The 16968-nt window shown below is 37.2% G+C and overlaps 2 protein-coding genes across 5 annotated transcripts in view; one reads left to right on the top strand and one right to left on the bottom strand.

Annotated features, from left to right (window-relative positions):
- CLEC12A (C-type lectin domain family 12 member A) overlaps window positions 1-16053 on the top strand; it is a 64147-nt gene extending 48094 nt beyond the window's left edge. For 2 of the 4 annotated variants that reach the window (XM_045554354.1, XM_045554353.1), the window contains 5 exons: window positions 6378-6476; window positions 6767-6955; window positions 7827-7978; window positions 12314-12420; window positions 15343-16053. In XM_045554354.1, the coding sequence (XP_045410310.1) occupies window positions 6378-6476; window positions 6767-6955; window positions 7827-7978; window positions 12314-12420; window positions 15343-15514 (719 nt within the window). In that variant the 3' untranslated portion in view covers window positions 15515-16053. Of the gene's footprint in view, window positions 1-6377; window positions 6477-6766; window positions 6956-7826; window positions 7979-12313; window positions 12421-13447; window positions 14027-14371; window positions 14408-15342 lie in introns of those variants that run through there. The other 2 variants (XM_045554356.1, XM_045554357.1) reach the window with 2 other exon arrangements.
- On the bottom strand, window positions 9312-10804 carry LOC123640246 (zinc finger protein 736-like). The gene is made up of 2 exons (XM_045554705.1): window positions 10571-10804; window positions 9312-9354 (listed from the first exon to the last, which is right to left on the bottom strand). Exons 1-2 carry the CDS (start codon window positions 10777-10779, stop codon window positions 9312-9314), a joined length of 252 nt encoding a protein of 83 aa, XP_045410661.1. The 5' UTR covers window positions 10780-10804.
- Window positions 16054-16968: the final 915 nt, after the last annotated feature.

The raw sequence follows: 16968 nt of genomic DNA, 5'->3' as shown, positions 1-16968 counted from the left end.
ATATGGTCAATCTTAGAGAATGTTCCGTGAGCCGATGAGAAGAATGTATATTCAGTGGATTTAGGGTAGAATGTCCTGTAGATGTCAGTCAGGCCCATTTGTTCTAGCCTTCTGTTTAAGTCTACTATGTCTTTGCTTATTTTCTGCTTGGAGGATCTGTCCTGTGCTGTCAGTGGGGTGTTAAAGTCTCCAACTATTAAAGTGTTGTTGTCTATCATTTGGTTTAGATCGAGTAGGATTTGCTTTATGAATCTGGGTGCACCTAGATTGGGTGTATATATATTAAGTATGGTTATGTCTTCTTGTTGAATTGTGCCTTTCACCAGTATGTAGTAACCGTCTTTGTCTTTTATTACTTTTGTTGGTTTAAAGACTAAGTTATTGGAAATTAAAACTGCCACACCAGCTTTCTTTTGGCTACCATTTGCTTGAAATATCAAGTTCCATCCTTTTATTTTCAGTCTAAATGCATCTTTGCCGGTTAAGTGTGTTTCCTGAAGGCAGCAGATACTTGGTTTGTGTTTTTTTATCCATTGGCCCAGTCTATGTCTCTTGAGTGGGGAATTCAGGCCATTGACATTTAGTGAGAGAACTGATAATTGGGACAGATTTCTGTTTATCTTATTGGGTAGAACTTCTTTTCTATGTTTTCTCTCTTGAGCCATTGTGGTGGCTAGAATTTGATCTTTAGTTCTTGGGTAGCTTTACATTCGTGGGCCTTTGTTGTGATGATCCGTGTGTAACTCTCTTTTGAGTACTTCTTGGAGGGGTGGTCTTGTCTTGGTGAATTCCCTCAGTCCTTGTTTATCTGAGAATGTCTTAATTTCTCCTTCATATAGAAAGCTTAGCTTAGCTGGGTACAAGATTCTAGGCTGGGCATTATTCTGTTTCAGAAGAGTGAGAATGGGGCCCCAACTTCTTCTTGCTTGTAAAGTTTCATTTGAGAAATCTGGCGTAATTCTAATGGGTCTCCCTTTGTATGTTACTTGTTTCTTTCTCCTTACAGCTCGAAGAAGTGTCTCTTTAGTGGATATTTTGGTCAGTCTGACGACTACGTGGCGTGGTGTTTTCCTATTTGCTATGAATCTACCAGGGGTTCTTTGAGCTTCTTGAACCTGTATATCTAAAGTTTTAGCAAGGCCTGGGAAATTTTCTTCTATTATGTCTTCAAATAGTTTATCCAGCCCTTGCTTATTATCTTCTTCACCTTCAGGGATGCCTATAACTCTCACATTAGGTTTCTTCACATAATCCCACATTTCTTGAAGACTCTGATCTTTTTTCTTATTTCTTTGCTCTATCTCTGTGACTGTCTTATTTAATTGGAAAGAGTTATCTTCGATTTCTGAGATTCTGTCTTCTATTTGATCTACCCTGTTCTTGAGACTTTCCACTGTGTTTTGTAGCTCCCTGAATAAATCCCTCATTTCTAGGAGTTCAGTTTGGTTTTTTTTCAATACGTCTATTTCTTTAGTGAATTTTTCTTCCAAATCCTGGAATTTTTTTGCGGTTTCTTTGCGGTGGATATCAATTTTTTCTTGTATATCATTCAGCTTATTTATAACCCAAGACTGAAATTCTTCTGGTAACATGTTGGTATTCTGAAACTGGCTTGTGCCAATTGGAGGAGAGTTGGTATTTCTCTTTGGGGGCGAGGTTTCCGTTTGGTTTTTTGTGCTCCCCATATTTTTCCGCTGAGCCCTTCCCATCTGGCTCTATCGTTAGATCTTTTCTCACAGCTTTAGTCTAGTTAACAGCACGTCTTGTACTCTGTTCTTAGGCTGTGGAACAGTCTAGGAATGTTGCTTCCTTTATCTATAGGGGGAGACTGTTGTGTGCTGTTTAGAGTTTCTTTTTTCTATCTCAGTTGGGGGACTGCTTCTGATGGGTCCACCCCCAGAGGGTTGGCTTGACCTAAGACCAGTTTGGCAAGTTAAATCACTGTGTTGTGGACTTTCAGTTAGTAGGCAGGATTCACACTATTTGCAAGCAGAAAGCCTCTTCTCTCTCTCTTTTTCTTTCCCTTCCTTCTTCTTTTTCTTTTTTTTTTCTTCTCCCTCCTTCCTCTTTCTTCCCTTCCTCTCTCTTCCTCTTCCTTCTTCTTCCCCCCCTGACTTTTGGTTCTTCCTCTGGATGTGTGGTTTCTGTCTCTTTCTGCAGGAAAGACACTGGCTAGGCAGAGGAGGCAGTGCCCTCACTCCCTCAGTGCCCCAGCTGCTGCAGCTCCCACGGGCAAGGGTCTACACTGTCCCAGTGTTCCCAAGGTCCAGGCTCCACACTCTTGCGTCTGGGGAAGCACTCAGTGTTCACACCTGGGAAGGGGACCTGGAGAGGGTCTATGGATCAGGGGATGGAGCCTCCTGGGGAGCCGCCTGGCACCCTATGGCTCTGCAGCAGTTAGACCTTGGCCCTCACAATTGCTGCTGCCCACCCGCAGTTCGCTGGTATTGGGGGGCAATATTCAGGGACCAATAGGAATCAGACCTGGGGGTCTGGAGCACTCAGGAGTATACAGTAGCTCTTGGGCTGTCCTCGGAGCTCCAGGTCTCCCGCGGTGATTCTGCACCGATTTCAGTCAGATCCTTGACCGAGTGGATGTGGGGGTCAGTGGGGAGATCAAGCCGCTTTGCTGTGGGGCTGAACCCGCCCCACTGTCCGGTGAGGCAGGTACGGCCGTCCCGCACTCCGCTCTCTGTTTTCCGTCCCGCACTCTCCAAATTATCTCAGTCTGATTTCCCACTCGCCTCTGTTTTTTACTGTTCCCTGTGTCCGACGGTGATTCTCCGTGGGTTCACCTCACCCTTCCTGTGGAGGAGCAATCCTCCAGTGTTGTGGCAGGTGGAGATCCACGCCTTCCTCTCCGGGAGCACAAATCCAGGAGGTCAGCTCCACTCCGCCATCTTCTCTCCCCCTTGAATCCATTTCTTGTTCACTTTCTTAATCTTCACTATCCAGCCTGCAGTCTATATTATATAATATAAATTTGTGTTATGTAATATCTACCCTTACTCTCTTGTACTTCCTCCCTTCAATGTATGTTATGTTTTCCTAAAAGAACTCCTGTTCTGGTTAAACCCAAATATCCACCCAGTCTGTGCCCCACAGTTGAATATTGTTGATGAAAAATATACAAATTTTCAAGCCCTGTTTACTCTCATCTTTCCTCCTACTTCATTCTATACTTTCTCTTTCTACTACCAAAATTTCGATTCTATAATCTCTTCCTTCCTTCCAGATACTATTTGTGAAGTACTTACTCTTATCGAAGGACAGCTCCTCATTTTATGGTGAATTTCAGTCCATGTGTCCTTCTCAAAGACACACTTTTGTAATTTTTTCCTTTCTCTTCTGCTTCATTAGTCTTTCTTTCTTCTCTAATTGATTATCCCTTTTTAGTGCTCTGGCATGCTCTACTACTCCTGTTCAAACAAAACACAGTCCATGCTCAACCCCTTAAACCTCTCCATGATTATTTTATTTCTTTGCTTCCTTTCACAGTTCAACTTTTTGAAAGCATTGCCTTTGGCCATTGACTCCCAGTTCACTTCTCAGCTCCTTCTCAGCCAACTCCATTAGGCTTCTGCCCCCATGGTTTCATGGAGACTGTGCTTCTCTGGGTCACTGAGCGCCTCGCTGTTTCAGTCCAATGTTTCTTCATTACTTCCCTTGCCTGCAGCATTCACAAAGTTGAACTGTCCTTCTTTAAACACTTTCTTTGCACATCCTCCTAGACACATCCTCATGGTCTCTGCTATCCACAATGGCTGCTCCTTCTTCATCGTCTTTTTTGACTCTTCTCCTTAATTCAAACTCTAGATGATGGAATACTCCAGGCCTTTGTTCTGGGTTCTTTTTTCTTGTGTTACTCAATATGCTCTTCTAAGTTTCCTTCTTCAGTCATTTGGCTTCAAATAGAATTACTTCCGCATACGTCCTTAGGACCTTTCCCCGTATCTCAGGACTAGAAAATACAAGTGCCTGTTTCACATTCCCATGTGGAGTTCTAATTTCTTCTTAAATTTAAAATTGCAAAAATAGAAATATTTATTTTTCTTCTAAAATGGTCTCTCTAGTCATCCTCATCTCATGAAATACACATATAAGCACATATTTAAATACAATTACCAAGTGTTTGCTATGTGCCAGCACTGTTTTAATTGCATTACAAATATATCATTTAATCTCTGATACTTTGCAACCTTGGTCTTTCTTTCTTCCTTTCTTCTCTCTTTCCTTCCTTCCTTTCTTTTTTCTTTTCTTCTCTTTTCTTTTCCTTTTCTTTCTTTTCTTTCTTTGTTTTCTTTCTTTCTTTCCTTTCTCTTTCTTTCTTTGTTTCTTTTTTTTTCTTTTCTTTGTTTCTTTCCTTTCTTTTTCTTCCTCTCTCTCTCTCTCTCTCTCTCTCTCTCTTTTTCCAATGCAGAAACTGAGACACTGATAGGTTAAATATCTTGCCCAAGGTCCCGCAAGTGTTAAGCAGTAGAACCAGGATTCAAACCTAAGTATTCTATCCCTAAAGTTTTGTCACTATGAGATACCGCCTGTAAATGTGTTTATCTTATTTACCAACTTTCTCAAGTCAAAAATTTTATAAATTTGTGCTGTAGATTCTAACTTCAAAATTTACACTTTATATGGATCATTAAATTCTCTAACACTAGTAAATCAAGCTATTATTCTCTCTCACATGGTGGATTACAATAGGTTTCTTACTCTTCTCCCAGTTTCAATACTTCAACTCCACAATTCATTCTCAATATGCAGTCACAGTGATCTTTGTAATAAGCCAATCTGGTTATTTTTCCTTCCTGATTAAATCTTTCCAGTGATGTCCCAAATAATCCAACTCCTTCACTCTGGCAAAACCGGCTGTAAATAATCTGTCTCTTGCCTTTTTTAGAAGCTTCCAATACCATTTCTCTCGTTGGCCACAATTCTTTAGCCACAGAAAAACAAAATTTATTCTGTTTTTCAAATAGAAAACTTTTCTTTGAACTAGATATTCTTGCTGCCTGTAATGTTCTTCCCACTGATTTTGCATACTGGCTCCTGTTTTTCTTAAGATCTGAACTATTTACTCTCTAATATAACTCACCTTCAAATCTCTGCACATCATAGCCCAATTTGAGATCAATTGATCTATCTACTATTTATTTATCATCTATCATTTATATATGTGTGTGCGTGTGTCTATTTATCCATTTTCTCTCACAGTTACAATTTATCTCCACGAGAGCAGGGACTTGTGTGTCTTGCTCACTTCTGAATTGTTAGTACCTAGAATAGTGTCTAGTGTACATAGAAGGTACTCAATAGGTAACTTTTGAATAACTAAATTCATACATAAATGAGAAAACAATTTTAAGAAAGATACACTTAAATTTAAAATTCTAACCTTAGATAAAATCTTGATCACATAGTTCTTTCACTAGTAACTATTTTCAAAAGTCTAAGGAAGTTAAGTTGCATGTTTTATTAGCAATTCTCTCTGGATTTCACAATATTATTGCACCATCAACTGTGAAATGTAAGAAATAGCTCAAAAGTACACATTAGTGGGATTATCATGTTATTCCAGAATTGTATTTTCTCTAAGTATCTAGTCTTTACATAGACACATTATGATCATTTAAATCATAGTGATTTAAGAATAATTAATTCATGATATAAAGTTCATCTTCCTGTTTTTTTAATAGGAAAATGATCTGTTCTGGGCATCACTGTTCAGTAGAAAAGAAGGTAATCAATAAAAGTTTCTTACTAAAAAACATGAAAAATACTGAAAAATTCTAATGAAGAAATGCTGTCAATCTGGACTAAGATCAGAGGCTGCTGGAAGGACACTCAGAGATATTATTAATACAAAGAGACAGCCTATCCTGTATGTTCTGCAGCCAAACTCTCAGGATTATCTGGGGAACACATAAACAACTGAAACCATTTTCTTTGACATGTGAGAATTTTCTACTCTAAGGAAGACTGCTCAGATTGACTTCTCTGTTTGCTGCCAGTTACTCACTTTCCCTAAATTTGTACCAAAAAAATACACTATATCTAGTTTGATTGGTTTTCTCCACCCTCAATATAAAGCCTGTTTTTGCCTCTCTGTTTCTTGAATTGGTTTACCAGTCAACAAGTTCTTCCGTGAGAATCAGTTTCCTTGCAAAACAATTAACCGAATCTTTTTGACTTATACTTCAAAAAGATTTAAGATGTCCTTTAGTTTCTAGCAAATGACATTCCTTTATAGTTGACATGTTGGGAAAGAAATAAAGGCAAAGGAATGAATGAATGGATAGGTGGAAGGATAAATAAATCAGATGAAGGTGTATACCATTTGTTACTCTTTGTTAATTTTGCTTTAATTTTTCCCTCGACAGCACCTCCTCCTCATTCCCATGTATGGCGCCACACAGCCTTGTCCCTGACTCTTCTATGCCTTCTGCTGCTCGTTGGATTGGGAGTCTTAGGAAGCAAGTGTATGTACTAACTTTGTTTTGATTGAAAGGGAAAGCACCTAGAATTTCAAGAACTTTACAAGCAAAGTTTATTCTTCGAATTGAAGCATTGCAATAATGATAAGTGACATGCCCATGCCCACAAAGGGGACTTTGCGGTACTTAGTCTCTTTCCCGCACTCCTGTAGAGTAACTGCTTCCCTACCCCTTTAGCCTTCTTAATACAACTTCCGAAAAAGATAAAGGGTGATGGCTCTATTGAGGGTTTAAAATTCTTTGTCATTTCTTTTTTTTTTTTTTTTGATCTGTAGTTTACACAACTTTGAAGATAGAAATGGAAAAATTGGATAAACTACAAAATATCAATGAAGAACTTCAGAGAAATGTTTCTCTACAACTGATGAGTAACATAACTAGCTCCAACAAGATCAGGAACTTCTCCATCACACTGCAAAAAATGGCCACTAAATTATGTTATGAGCTATATAGAAAAACACCAGGTAACCATGTATTGCTCTTGGAGTTATTTACTAGACAATGAACTACAGAGTCCCTTAAGAATCATTTCATTATTAGCTAGCAGCCTTTCCCTGGGAAGCACTTATTTGGGGGAAAGAATTAAATGTGGTTGACAGAGAACTCATTGCTATTTCCATGTAGTAAAAAGAAAAACAAAAAAAAGTAATGATAATTACAGGCCCCGAAATTATCAGAGAATGACAGTTACACAATAAAACACAATACAGTTTCTCTGTCATTTACTACTGTTGTTCTGGGCACTGATGTCAACAGAAGGTAGAGAGGAAATGACACCTCTTTATGAGTGACCTCATTCCTAAATTTGAGACAATAATTGATGACAAAGAGTCCATAGAAAATAAATAAACTGAGGTGTTACTATTGGGATTTGGGAGAGGTGGTCTTATAATATCTCTATAAACTTATGTACTCACTGTAGCTGAAATATGTTTCTTGTGCTCCTGAGAAGCCTCTCAAATATTCAATAAGTCAGAGAGCTAGAGATTGGAGAAGGCAGGATTGGTATGGGTGTGTAGGGTTGATTGTTCCTGTACAGAATGTTTCCCGTGATTCATTTTTATCGCCGTTCAAGAATACAAAAACTGAAAAAGGGAGATTGACATAGGAAGATACACTTGAACCCAAGTACTTAATTTAAAATTTTTTGTTCAAGATTTGTTTCTGACACATTATAGTGATATACAGGGATCTAGAATACAGGATTCATTTTCTTCCCCTTTGATGTAAAAAGAAGAAACAGTAAATTTGATCAATGTCACACAGAATAAAAGAAATAATGAGAATGGTGAAAACTATCAACGCAAACCAAATAAAACTATGTTCTTCTTCCAGAGCACAAATGTAAACCTTGTCCAAAGAGATGGATGTGGCATGAAAACAGCTGTTATTTCCTATATGATACTACTCAAGAATGGCAAAAGAGTAAAATGGAATGTGCTGCTCGGAATGCCAGCCTGTTGAAGATTAACAACAAGAGTGCATTGGTAAAACCGCATCTCCCTGCCTTTGGGGAGGAAGAATACTTTTCCCTTCATAGGATGGAGAGGGGTAGGGCATGTTGGGAAGACCTAGATCCACCCACTCACCGTTCTGGCTTATTTTAGTTGGAGTATGTGTGAGGTGACTGAGACCTTTACATTTATGTCAGGATATTATGGCCAAGGTAAATCATATAAAACCTTAGCTTAGGACCTTGTCATCAAAGGATTCATAGAAGCTGATGGGTAGATGGGTAGATATGGGGCACCCAGAATCTACAAGGCTATGAGCATTTACAAATTAGAACTCTGAAATCAAATCTCAGAACATGATTTCCATATAATTATCTAAAAACAAAGGATCTAGAGATTATTTTTTTAAAAAAACAATTTTGTTTTATTAAAACAAATTAAGAGCGCACATAGTCTTAGTAACAGCATTTCAAAATCTACTTTGTTCTATTACTTAATATACGATTGGTACAACAATTTACTTCTAAAGTTGAAAATGTCCTCAGAAGAATATTACATTAAAAACCTACCATACAGATTACTTAAAACAGTGTTATGAGTGGATCACAAAGAGCCTCTCCACTTAGATTTTCTTACTGAATATTACATCTTGGTGTCCTTAATTTCCCTTGTGAGAGTACAAAAATAATGCCTATATAATTTAGAAAGGTCTTTCATAGCTCTGATGTAGCAAAAGTTGGCCACATCCTTTCACAGAAAGAATAGGAATGAAAGCAGAGCAGCAAGTGAATTGAGTGCTAAACTACATCAATATTTAATTTTGCAAACATCTAAAATCATTTCAATGCAAAATAGCATAATTTGAGTGTAATTATAACCCTCCAAAAATCAATCTTCTGCTCTTTTTAAGCCTACATACAAATAAATTATCTATCTATTTTAACTTTGGATTATTCTTCATAATCAACCCTCTGCTTTAATGTCTGAAAGTGTTAGTGCCTTGGTGCTTTCTACTGTAAATCCTCTGATGCTTATTTAGACTTAAGTTATGATTAAATTTTTTCATATTTCTTGTATCTCTAAAATATCTTTTCATATTAGTGCTGATGTTTCCTAAGGCATATTTTTTGAACAAATATTTTTCCACATTTATTTTATTTGTAGGGCTTCTCTCCAGTCCAAATTCTGTGAAGTTCAATACAGTTTAAGCAATTGTTAGGGGTTTACCCTCCAGTATGAATTCTGTGTACAATAAATAAGATATGTGATATAAGTAAATGTATTGCACCAGTGTTTATACTTCTAATTTTTTTCCCTGTATCAATATCATGGTGCACACTAAGGCTTTTATTTTGTGGAAGGTGTTTCAACGGTCTTTACATTTATACCGCTTTTCTCCAGTGTGACCCCTGTCATGTCAAGTAATATGCAAACAGTTATTAAAGGATGTGCCACATCATTCACATTTGTAGGGTTTCTCTCCAGTATGAATTGTCTTATGTGTGGTCAGGTGTGAACACTGGATAAAAGCTTTGCCACATTCTTCACATTTTAGGGTTTCTCTCCAGTATGAATTCTTTTATGTACGTGAAGGTTTGAACAGAACTTAAAAGCTTTGCCACATGCTTTACATTTGTAGGATTTATCTCCAATATGAATTGTCTTATGTGTGGTCAGGTGTGAATGCAGGATAAAAGCTTTGCCACATTCTTCACATTTGTAGGGTTTCTCTCTAGTATGAATTCTCTTATGTATATTAAGGTATGAAGACCGCTTAAAAGCTTTGCTACATTCTTCACATTTGTAGGGGTTCCCTCCAGCATGACTTGACTTATGATTAGAATGGCTTGAGCAAGATTTGAAGACTTTGCCACACTCTAAATATTTATAATGTTTCTCTCTAGTATGAAGTCTTTTATATTCAGTAAAGTGTGAACATTTGTTAATGGCTTTTCCACATTCTGTACATTTGAAAGTTTTCTCTACACTATGTCTTATCTTATGTCTATTTCATTTTGATAATTTTCTGAAGACTTTCAAACATTTATTACATTTGATGACTTTGCAATGGCTAGCTGTTGAAAATTGGTTACATCCATTATGACATTCTTTCTGCTCCTTACACTCACCCACACTTTCCCAGTCTTTCCTTAAGCTTAAATTATGAAGTCCAGAGCCTTCATAATTTCTCAGTAGCACTTTTTGCAATGAATCTTTCAGGCTTTTCCCTGGCAAATGGTCTTGGATGTAATAAGCAGAAACAGCATACAATCCAGCAATCCCACTTCTGTGTATATAACCAAAGGAAATAAAATCAGTATCTTTGACTGGGTGTGGTTGCTCATGTCTGTAATCCTAGCACTCTGGGAGGCTAAAGCAGGAGGATCGCTTGAGCTCAGGAGTTCGAGACCAGCCTAAGCAAGAGTAAGACCCCATCTCTACTACAAATGGAAAAAATTAGCTGGGCAACTAAAAATAGAGAAAATTAGCCAGACGTGGTTGTATGTGCCTGTAGTTTCAGCTACTCGGGAGGCTGAGGCAGGAGGATAGCTTGAGCCAGGAGTTTGAGGTTGCTGTGAGCTAGGCTGATGCCACAGCACTCCAGCCCGGGCAACAGAGTGAGACTCTGGGTATTTGGCTACTACAGTGTATTTCTTTGCCTTCCAAGGTTCATTTCTTTGCTCCAGACAGGTGATCAGGTCTGGTTTAGAGACAGCAAGACCTTGGGAGACCAGATTTGTGTAGTTCTCTAACATCACATCCCTATACAAATTCTGCTGAGCAGGGTCCAGGCATTCCCACTCCTCCAGAGAGAATTCTATGGCCACATCCATGAATGTCAACAGTGCCACTTCCCAGCTTCCGGGGTGTCCCCACATCCTCCCTATGGATCTTCAGGTACCTGGAGGTCACAGGGCAACACAGCCTTCAAGAGTCACCTGGGCCTCCGGAAGCGGAGAACAAGGAGCCCCAGAGACCAGACCAGGATTGGGAAGCACTCACTAAAGCCCCGTAGTAAAGGGCCGGTCGCCAGGGCACTAGAGATTATTTTTGAGATTTAGAGATTATTTAATGCCATAAAACCACAGAAGATTGGTTTCTACCATTTTATATTAATATTTTTTCATTTACTAAGAGAAGAAACCAAGTTATACTAGGATAGCATAAAGTATGTATAAACAAGTAGAATTGAGATGAGATAGCAAAAGGCAAGTGCCAAGCAGATATATTACATTGAGTCCTTGGGTCCCAGGAAATAAATGGGTTCTCTGATAGCTTTATTTATATTCTTTCTTTCCCCCATGTCTAAATGACATCTCCATAATACATTTATTAGTTAACATGTCTGGTCTCTCAGAAAGTAATTGTATATTTTTTAGGAAAATTACATTTTCCTAGAAGTCTCAGCTTCCCCCCACGAGAAACTTTGTTATCCTTTATAGAACAGGGGGAAATCAATCCATAATCTTTTTTCTGATCAGATTATTTTCAAATAACCCATTTACAGTTACCTAAAAAAATTTTTTTGCAATACTGAAATAAAAAAAAAAAATACCTGTGACTTTGGCTACAAAATTTTGAGCTAGTTCTAAATCCGATTCTATAACCTCTCTCATCTGAGTTTGCTGCGTTTTTCCCTACTCTTTTTGTTTCTGTCAACTTTTCTTTACAGCTATTAACCACCTCCTTTTCCCCTGGACTGAGTATTTACTGCCAAATTTTTATTTATTTTATTATTTATTTTTGAGACAGAGTCTCACTCTGTTGCCCGGGCTAGAGTGCCATGGAGTAAGCCTAGCTCACAGCGACCTCAAACTCCTGGGCTCAAGCAATCCTTCTGCCTCAGCCTCCCGAGTAGCTGAGACCACAGGCATGCGCCACCATGCCTTGCTAAATTTTTCTATATATTTTTAGTTGTCCAGCTAATTTCTTTCTTTTTTCTTTTTTTTTTTTTTTCTTTTTAGTAGAGACGAGGTCTTGCTGTTGCTCAGGCTGGTCTCGAACTCCTGAGCTCAAGCGATCCACCCACCTCAGCCTCTCAGAGTGCTAGGATTACAGGCGTGAGCCACCGCGCCTGGCCTACTGCTAACATTTTTGAATCATGAAATTTATGGACTTTTCATTGACCTAAAATTAAAGGTATACATGGATTGGTAGGTCCTTTCTTCTTTTAAGACAGGAAGTAATATTGTAAAAAATGTTGAAATCATATAGTAAGGAGTACCTTCTTTCATTTAATGACATTGAAAAGTAGTAGTGCAATGTAAAATGTCACCTTAAAACAGTATTTTGTAAGAAATTACATTATAAGGCAATGTACAAAAATAGGAAACAGTTTTTTAAACAGACAATCTCTATTTCCTGTAGGGCTTTATAAAATCCCAGCATTTATATAACTATTGGCTGGGATTATCTCCCAGAGAAGATTTCATCTCCTACTATGAATTGGATCAGATTTTCAACTCCTCTGCCTGGTAAGTATCCATTCTTGTTAAAATTTTAGAGTTAAGTTTGAGTAGAGATATTTTGCTCAGGAACATTGTACATTCCAATTAAAATCAACTTAAGTTGAAATTGCATTTTTAAAGAACCCTTTTCTGTTAGGTCTCTTTGATGTATTTCAAAAGGCAGAAAGTTGCCACAAATGTCTTGTTATTATTTTGACAAGTCACTAACCAACTTATAGTAACCAAATTATGGAGAATTTCTATAAATAATGCTTTTTTTCTAAGAAAATTATGAAAGCTCATAAAAGTCACTGAACTCTAACAAATACTTAATATTGTGCTAATTTCTGTGATTAAAAGATGAATGAAAGATTGGTTCTTTAAAGTTACTTAGCCATCAATTATATGTACAGACTATTAGAATAATTCTGGAGATAAAAACAGCATAGTGTAACAAATGCTTCAGTAAGAATGCACAGAATAACCAAAAATATATTTTAGCTTTGGAACTTTTGTTATAACTGGCGTTAAAAATCGGTATTTTTTACCAGCCTGAGGAAGAGTGAGACCCTGTCTCTACTAAAAATAGAAAGAAATTATCTGTCCAACTAAAAATATATAGAGAAAAAATCAGCCGGGCATGGTGGCACATGCCTGTAGTCCCAGCTACTGGGGAGGCTGAGGCAGTAGGATTGCTTAAGCCCAGGAGTTTGAGGTTGCTGTGAGCTAGGCTCATGCCACGGCACTAACTCTAGCCCGGGCAACAGAGTGAGACTCTGTCTCAAAAAAAAAAAAAAAAAGGGTATTTTTGAGTAAAAAATTTAGAGACTGACTAGAGCATGTCAGGTCAAAGGTGATAAAATAAACTTTGGCATGGTATCTCGCATACATTTTATATAGAAAACAATTTGTTGTGTAATATATTGAGGAATGTGGTTATAAACACCCTATTATAAATGATTTTATTTGCTCTGCTTGTAATGGAAAACATCAAGGTTTTATATAAAAATAGTGGCAAAATTTCGTTTGTATTTTATAATCCCTGAAATTTTAGAAACAAATAGTACCAGACTAAAGAAAGAAGCCAGAGCTCCAACCTGCTGGATACTGTTGGAAACTCACTATTTAACACATATTTTTTAGTTGATGACACTTTCGGCAGGAGGTTGCTCAGAGGCAGCTGTGTTGAGGTGCTACCACACTGAGTCTGAGCACTGAGATCCCTGCATACTCATCACATTGAACCACACCACAAACACAAGTTCTTGTTTTGCTTTATTTGTTTGCTTTTTCCTTCACATAGAAATGAGAACTATAGGAGTGTGGGCCAGAAAGACAAAGTAGCCCTATTGTTGGTGGTTGGTGATGATACAACAGAATGGAGGACAAGATACATACAGATGGAGGGGAGAAAGATATATATTTTAAAAGTCACATTTGGAGTAAAGGACTAGGGTAAAGGTGATGTGTGCGTTACAAGAGAGTATAGATGGAATCTTGTTTTGAAAAAAGTAGAATATACATGTGCTTTTTGTAATTATTGCAAATGGGAAAGTAGTCTATAATGGAATGGAAAACACTGTGGATATTTTAAATTATCATGTAATACAGGAAAAATGTATATAATAATCATTATGACACATATATATATATATATATATATATATATAAAATTTCCTTTTGTTTTTTCTTCTTAATGTTATTTTGGGGCTTGTTTCTGGAAGGGGTTGGTAATAAATGACACAAATAAATAAATAAATAAATATCACCACAAACAAGGAATCTCATACTTGAAAACTTATTTGGTGAATTTATTTATTGATTGATGGTCTTTATTTATTGACCTAAGTATTGATGCTATATTTATCCCAAAGATAATATTTTTAATTTATTTATTTTTAAAAGTTTTATTTATTTCAATAGATTTAGGAGGTACAAATGTGTTTTTGTTACATGGATGAATTGTGTAATGGTGAAGTCTGGGCTTTTAGTGTACCCATCACCTGGATAGTGTACATTGTACCCAAAAGGTAATTTTTCATCCCTCACCCCTCTCCTACCCTCCCCCTTCTGAGTCTCCAATATCCATTATGCCACTCTGTGTGACCATGCCTACCCATTGTTTAGCTCCCACTTATACATGAGACCGTGGTGTTTGTTTTTAAATGCCTCAGATACTTCACTTGGGATAATGGCCTCCAGTTCCATCCAAGTTGATGCAAAAGACATTATTTTATTCTTTTTTATGGCTGAGTGTATTCCATGGTGTGTGTGTGTGTGTGTGTGTGTGTGTGTGTGTGTGTGTATACCACAATTTTCTTTATCAGTTGATGGGCATTTAGGTTGATTCCATGTCTTTGCAATTGTGAATTGTGTTGCAATAAGCATAATGAATGCAAGTGTATTTTTGATATAATGACTTCTTTTTCTTTGGGTAGATACTTTTAATTTATAAATTTTTCTTTAGAACATAGTCCCTGATCACTAATCTAGTATATGGGCTGGTTATTAGTCAGAATTACAGAGTAAAAATTTCTGAAAACCATCTAGAAGGAAATGTCATTTGGAAATTACATTTAGCTTAAGGTGTCATATATTAGGTTAATTCTTAATTTTGGTGATTACAAAAAACACTTTAGGAAGACAATGTCAAAGATTTACTACTGAGCCAGTTAGACTAGAGAATGTTATGGAAAGGAATTCTAAATTATATTAGGTGTGGAAGGGGTAGGGGTGCTAAGTCTAGAAGTAAAAGATAGTAAATACCTCAGATGTGGGAAAGTCTAGAAAACAGGGAGAAATAAACCAGCATTTGACATTGCAAATTAATTTAGCTTAGACCATACAGACCCAGGGGCAATAATGTCTTGTTGGAAAAGTAAATTTTTTTTGGTAAATATGTTTCAAACATCTGACTTGCCAAATGTAATTCTTTATTTTCTCTTTCAGGGAAATAAGAAACACAACTGACTTAAATGAGATTTATTGTGGATATCTAAGTGGAATATATGTTGTATATGATTACTGCAATAAAAGAAAAAGAATGATATGTGAGAAGATGGCCAATCCAGTGAAGATTGAAAGTATACTGACCAATGAAGTTCTAGATGAAAGAATATAGTTAGTGCAATTATTTTGTTTCAGTTAATATCCTGCAAGTGCAGGCAACTTTAGAAAGCATGTATCTCCTAAACCATACAAATAGAATGAAAATCCTGTGAGACTAAATTTTTGCCTTTCTCCTAACATATGCATCTTGAAACTTTCTTTTTTCTCCTCATTTGCTGAGTATAAGGAACCTAAAGTCATATCTTATCAGTTAGATATAGTGTAGATGCTTTTCAGAATAAAAAATAGGGTTTCCTGGTGAGAATACAGGAATCTGAAGCTGATTTTTTTTTTTTTGCTTTTCCAAAAATAAATAAGGGCAATTCCAACCTTATAGAAAATCAGAGAAAACTAAATCCGAAAAATATAGAAAGGATAATTCATTTTGATCAGTTGGGATTTATTCTAATAACACAGGTTGATTTACGTTTTGAAAAAAACTAAGAAAGAAAAAACAATAGACGTAAAAAATGCATTTGGTGAAAACAACACCCAACTCTAATAAAACTTCTCAGATAACTAGAAGCAGGTTTCCTAATCTGATAAAGACTGTTGACATAAAACAAATAAACTAATAAAACTTAAGTTATAAAGTTATATAGTTAACAGTAAACATCATACTTCTGGTAAAAGAATGTTTTTATTTTCAGTGCTGAGACAAAATAAGAATGATCTTTATCAATCATTTTATTCAACAGCCTCTTTTGAGTTAATTAGAAGTCCTAGCAGAGCAATAAGGCAAGAAAAAGAAATACAAAATATAAAAAAAAGGAAAAGGGAGAAATAAAACATTTTTATTTGTAGGTAATATAATTATGTACATAGGAACCAACATAAAATGGAAGAAAAGGGGCTTCAAGACAGCTGACTAGAAACACTGGCAGGCACTCACCTCATCCACAAAGAAGGACCAAAATAGCAAATATATAATTACACATTGAATAGGTGTCTAAGAGGTAGCACTGGAATTCAGCAGGGAAGTGACAGGGAACCTCTGAGGCATGGAAGGATAAAAAAGAGAAGCAGTTGGCCCAGCTGGGATTGGCTCAGAGGTGGTAGGGATTCCCCATTGTGGAAAAAGGTAAATGAAAAATCACCAGCGGCCCACATTCCCACTGTGGACTTCTGGAATCCTAGCCGTGGGAGAGCCCCTCAGCTCTTGTGGGCCCTGAGACTAGTATAAGGAGCTTCCTGGAGTCTATGAACATTATTGTTACAGAGAGGAAGTTCACGCAGAGTCCCACACATCCTCTTAGACCTAAGCAGCTGTAGCACAGTGCTTATTTTGATAACCCAGGCCCCACTAGCTTGCATTGTGCCCTAGGGCCCAACAGCCCCTCCCTCTCCACACCTCTAGAGCCTCACTTACATCCCCCCATGTCCATTCAGAAGGCTGCAGCATTGTGATGCTGGCAGGGTCCCCAGCATTCTAGCCCACACAGTATCTTTCAACCTGGGGAATGGGCA

The sequence above is a fragment of the Lemur catta genome, chromosome 6 (genome assembly GCF_020740605.2).
Source record: "Lemur catta isolate mLemCat1 chromosome 6, mLemCat1.pri, whole genome shotgun sequence".
NCBI lineage: Eukaryota > Metazoa > Chordata > Mammalia > Primates > Lemuridae > Lemur > Lemur catta.
Note: the sequence above shows the minus strand (reverse complement) of the source record. Positions and strands in the feature narration are given on the sequence as shown.

Excerpts from the sequence above, each read along its gene's own strand:
- LOC123640246 (XM_045554705.1), bottom strand. The coding sequence starts at position 10,779 with ATGGATGTGGCCATAGAATTCTCTCTGGAGGAGTGGGAATGCCTGGAC. Across the intron at positions 9,355-10,570 it reads GTAGTAGCCAAATACCCAGA|GGGTCACACTGGAGAAAAGC; the intron begins GTCTCACTCTGT and ends TTGACATGACAG.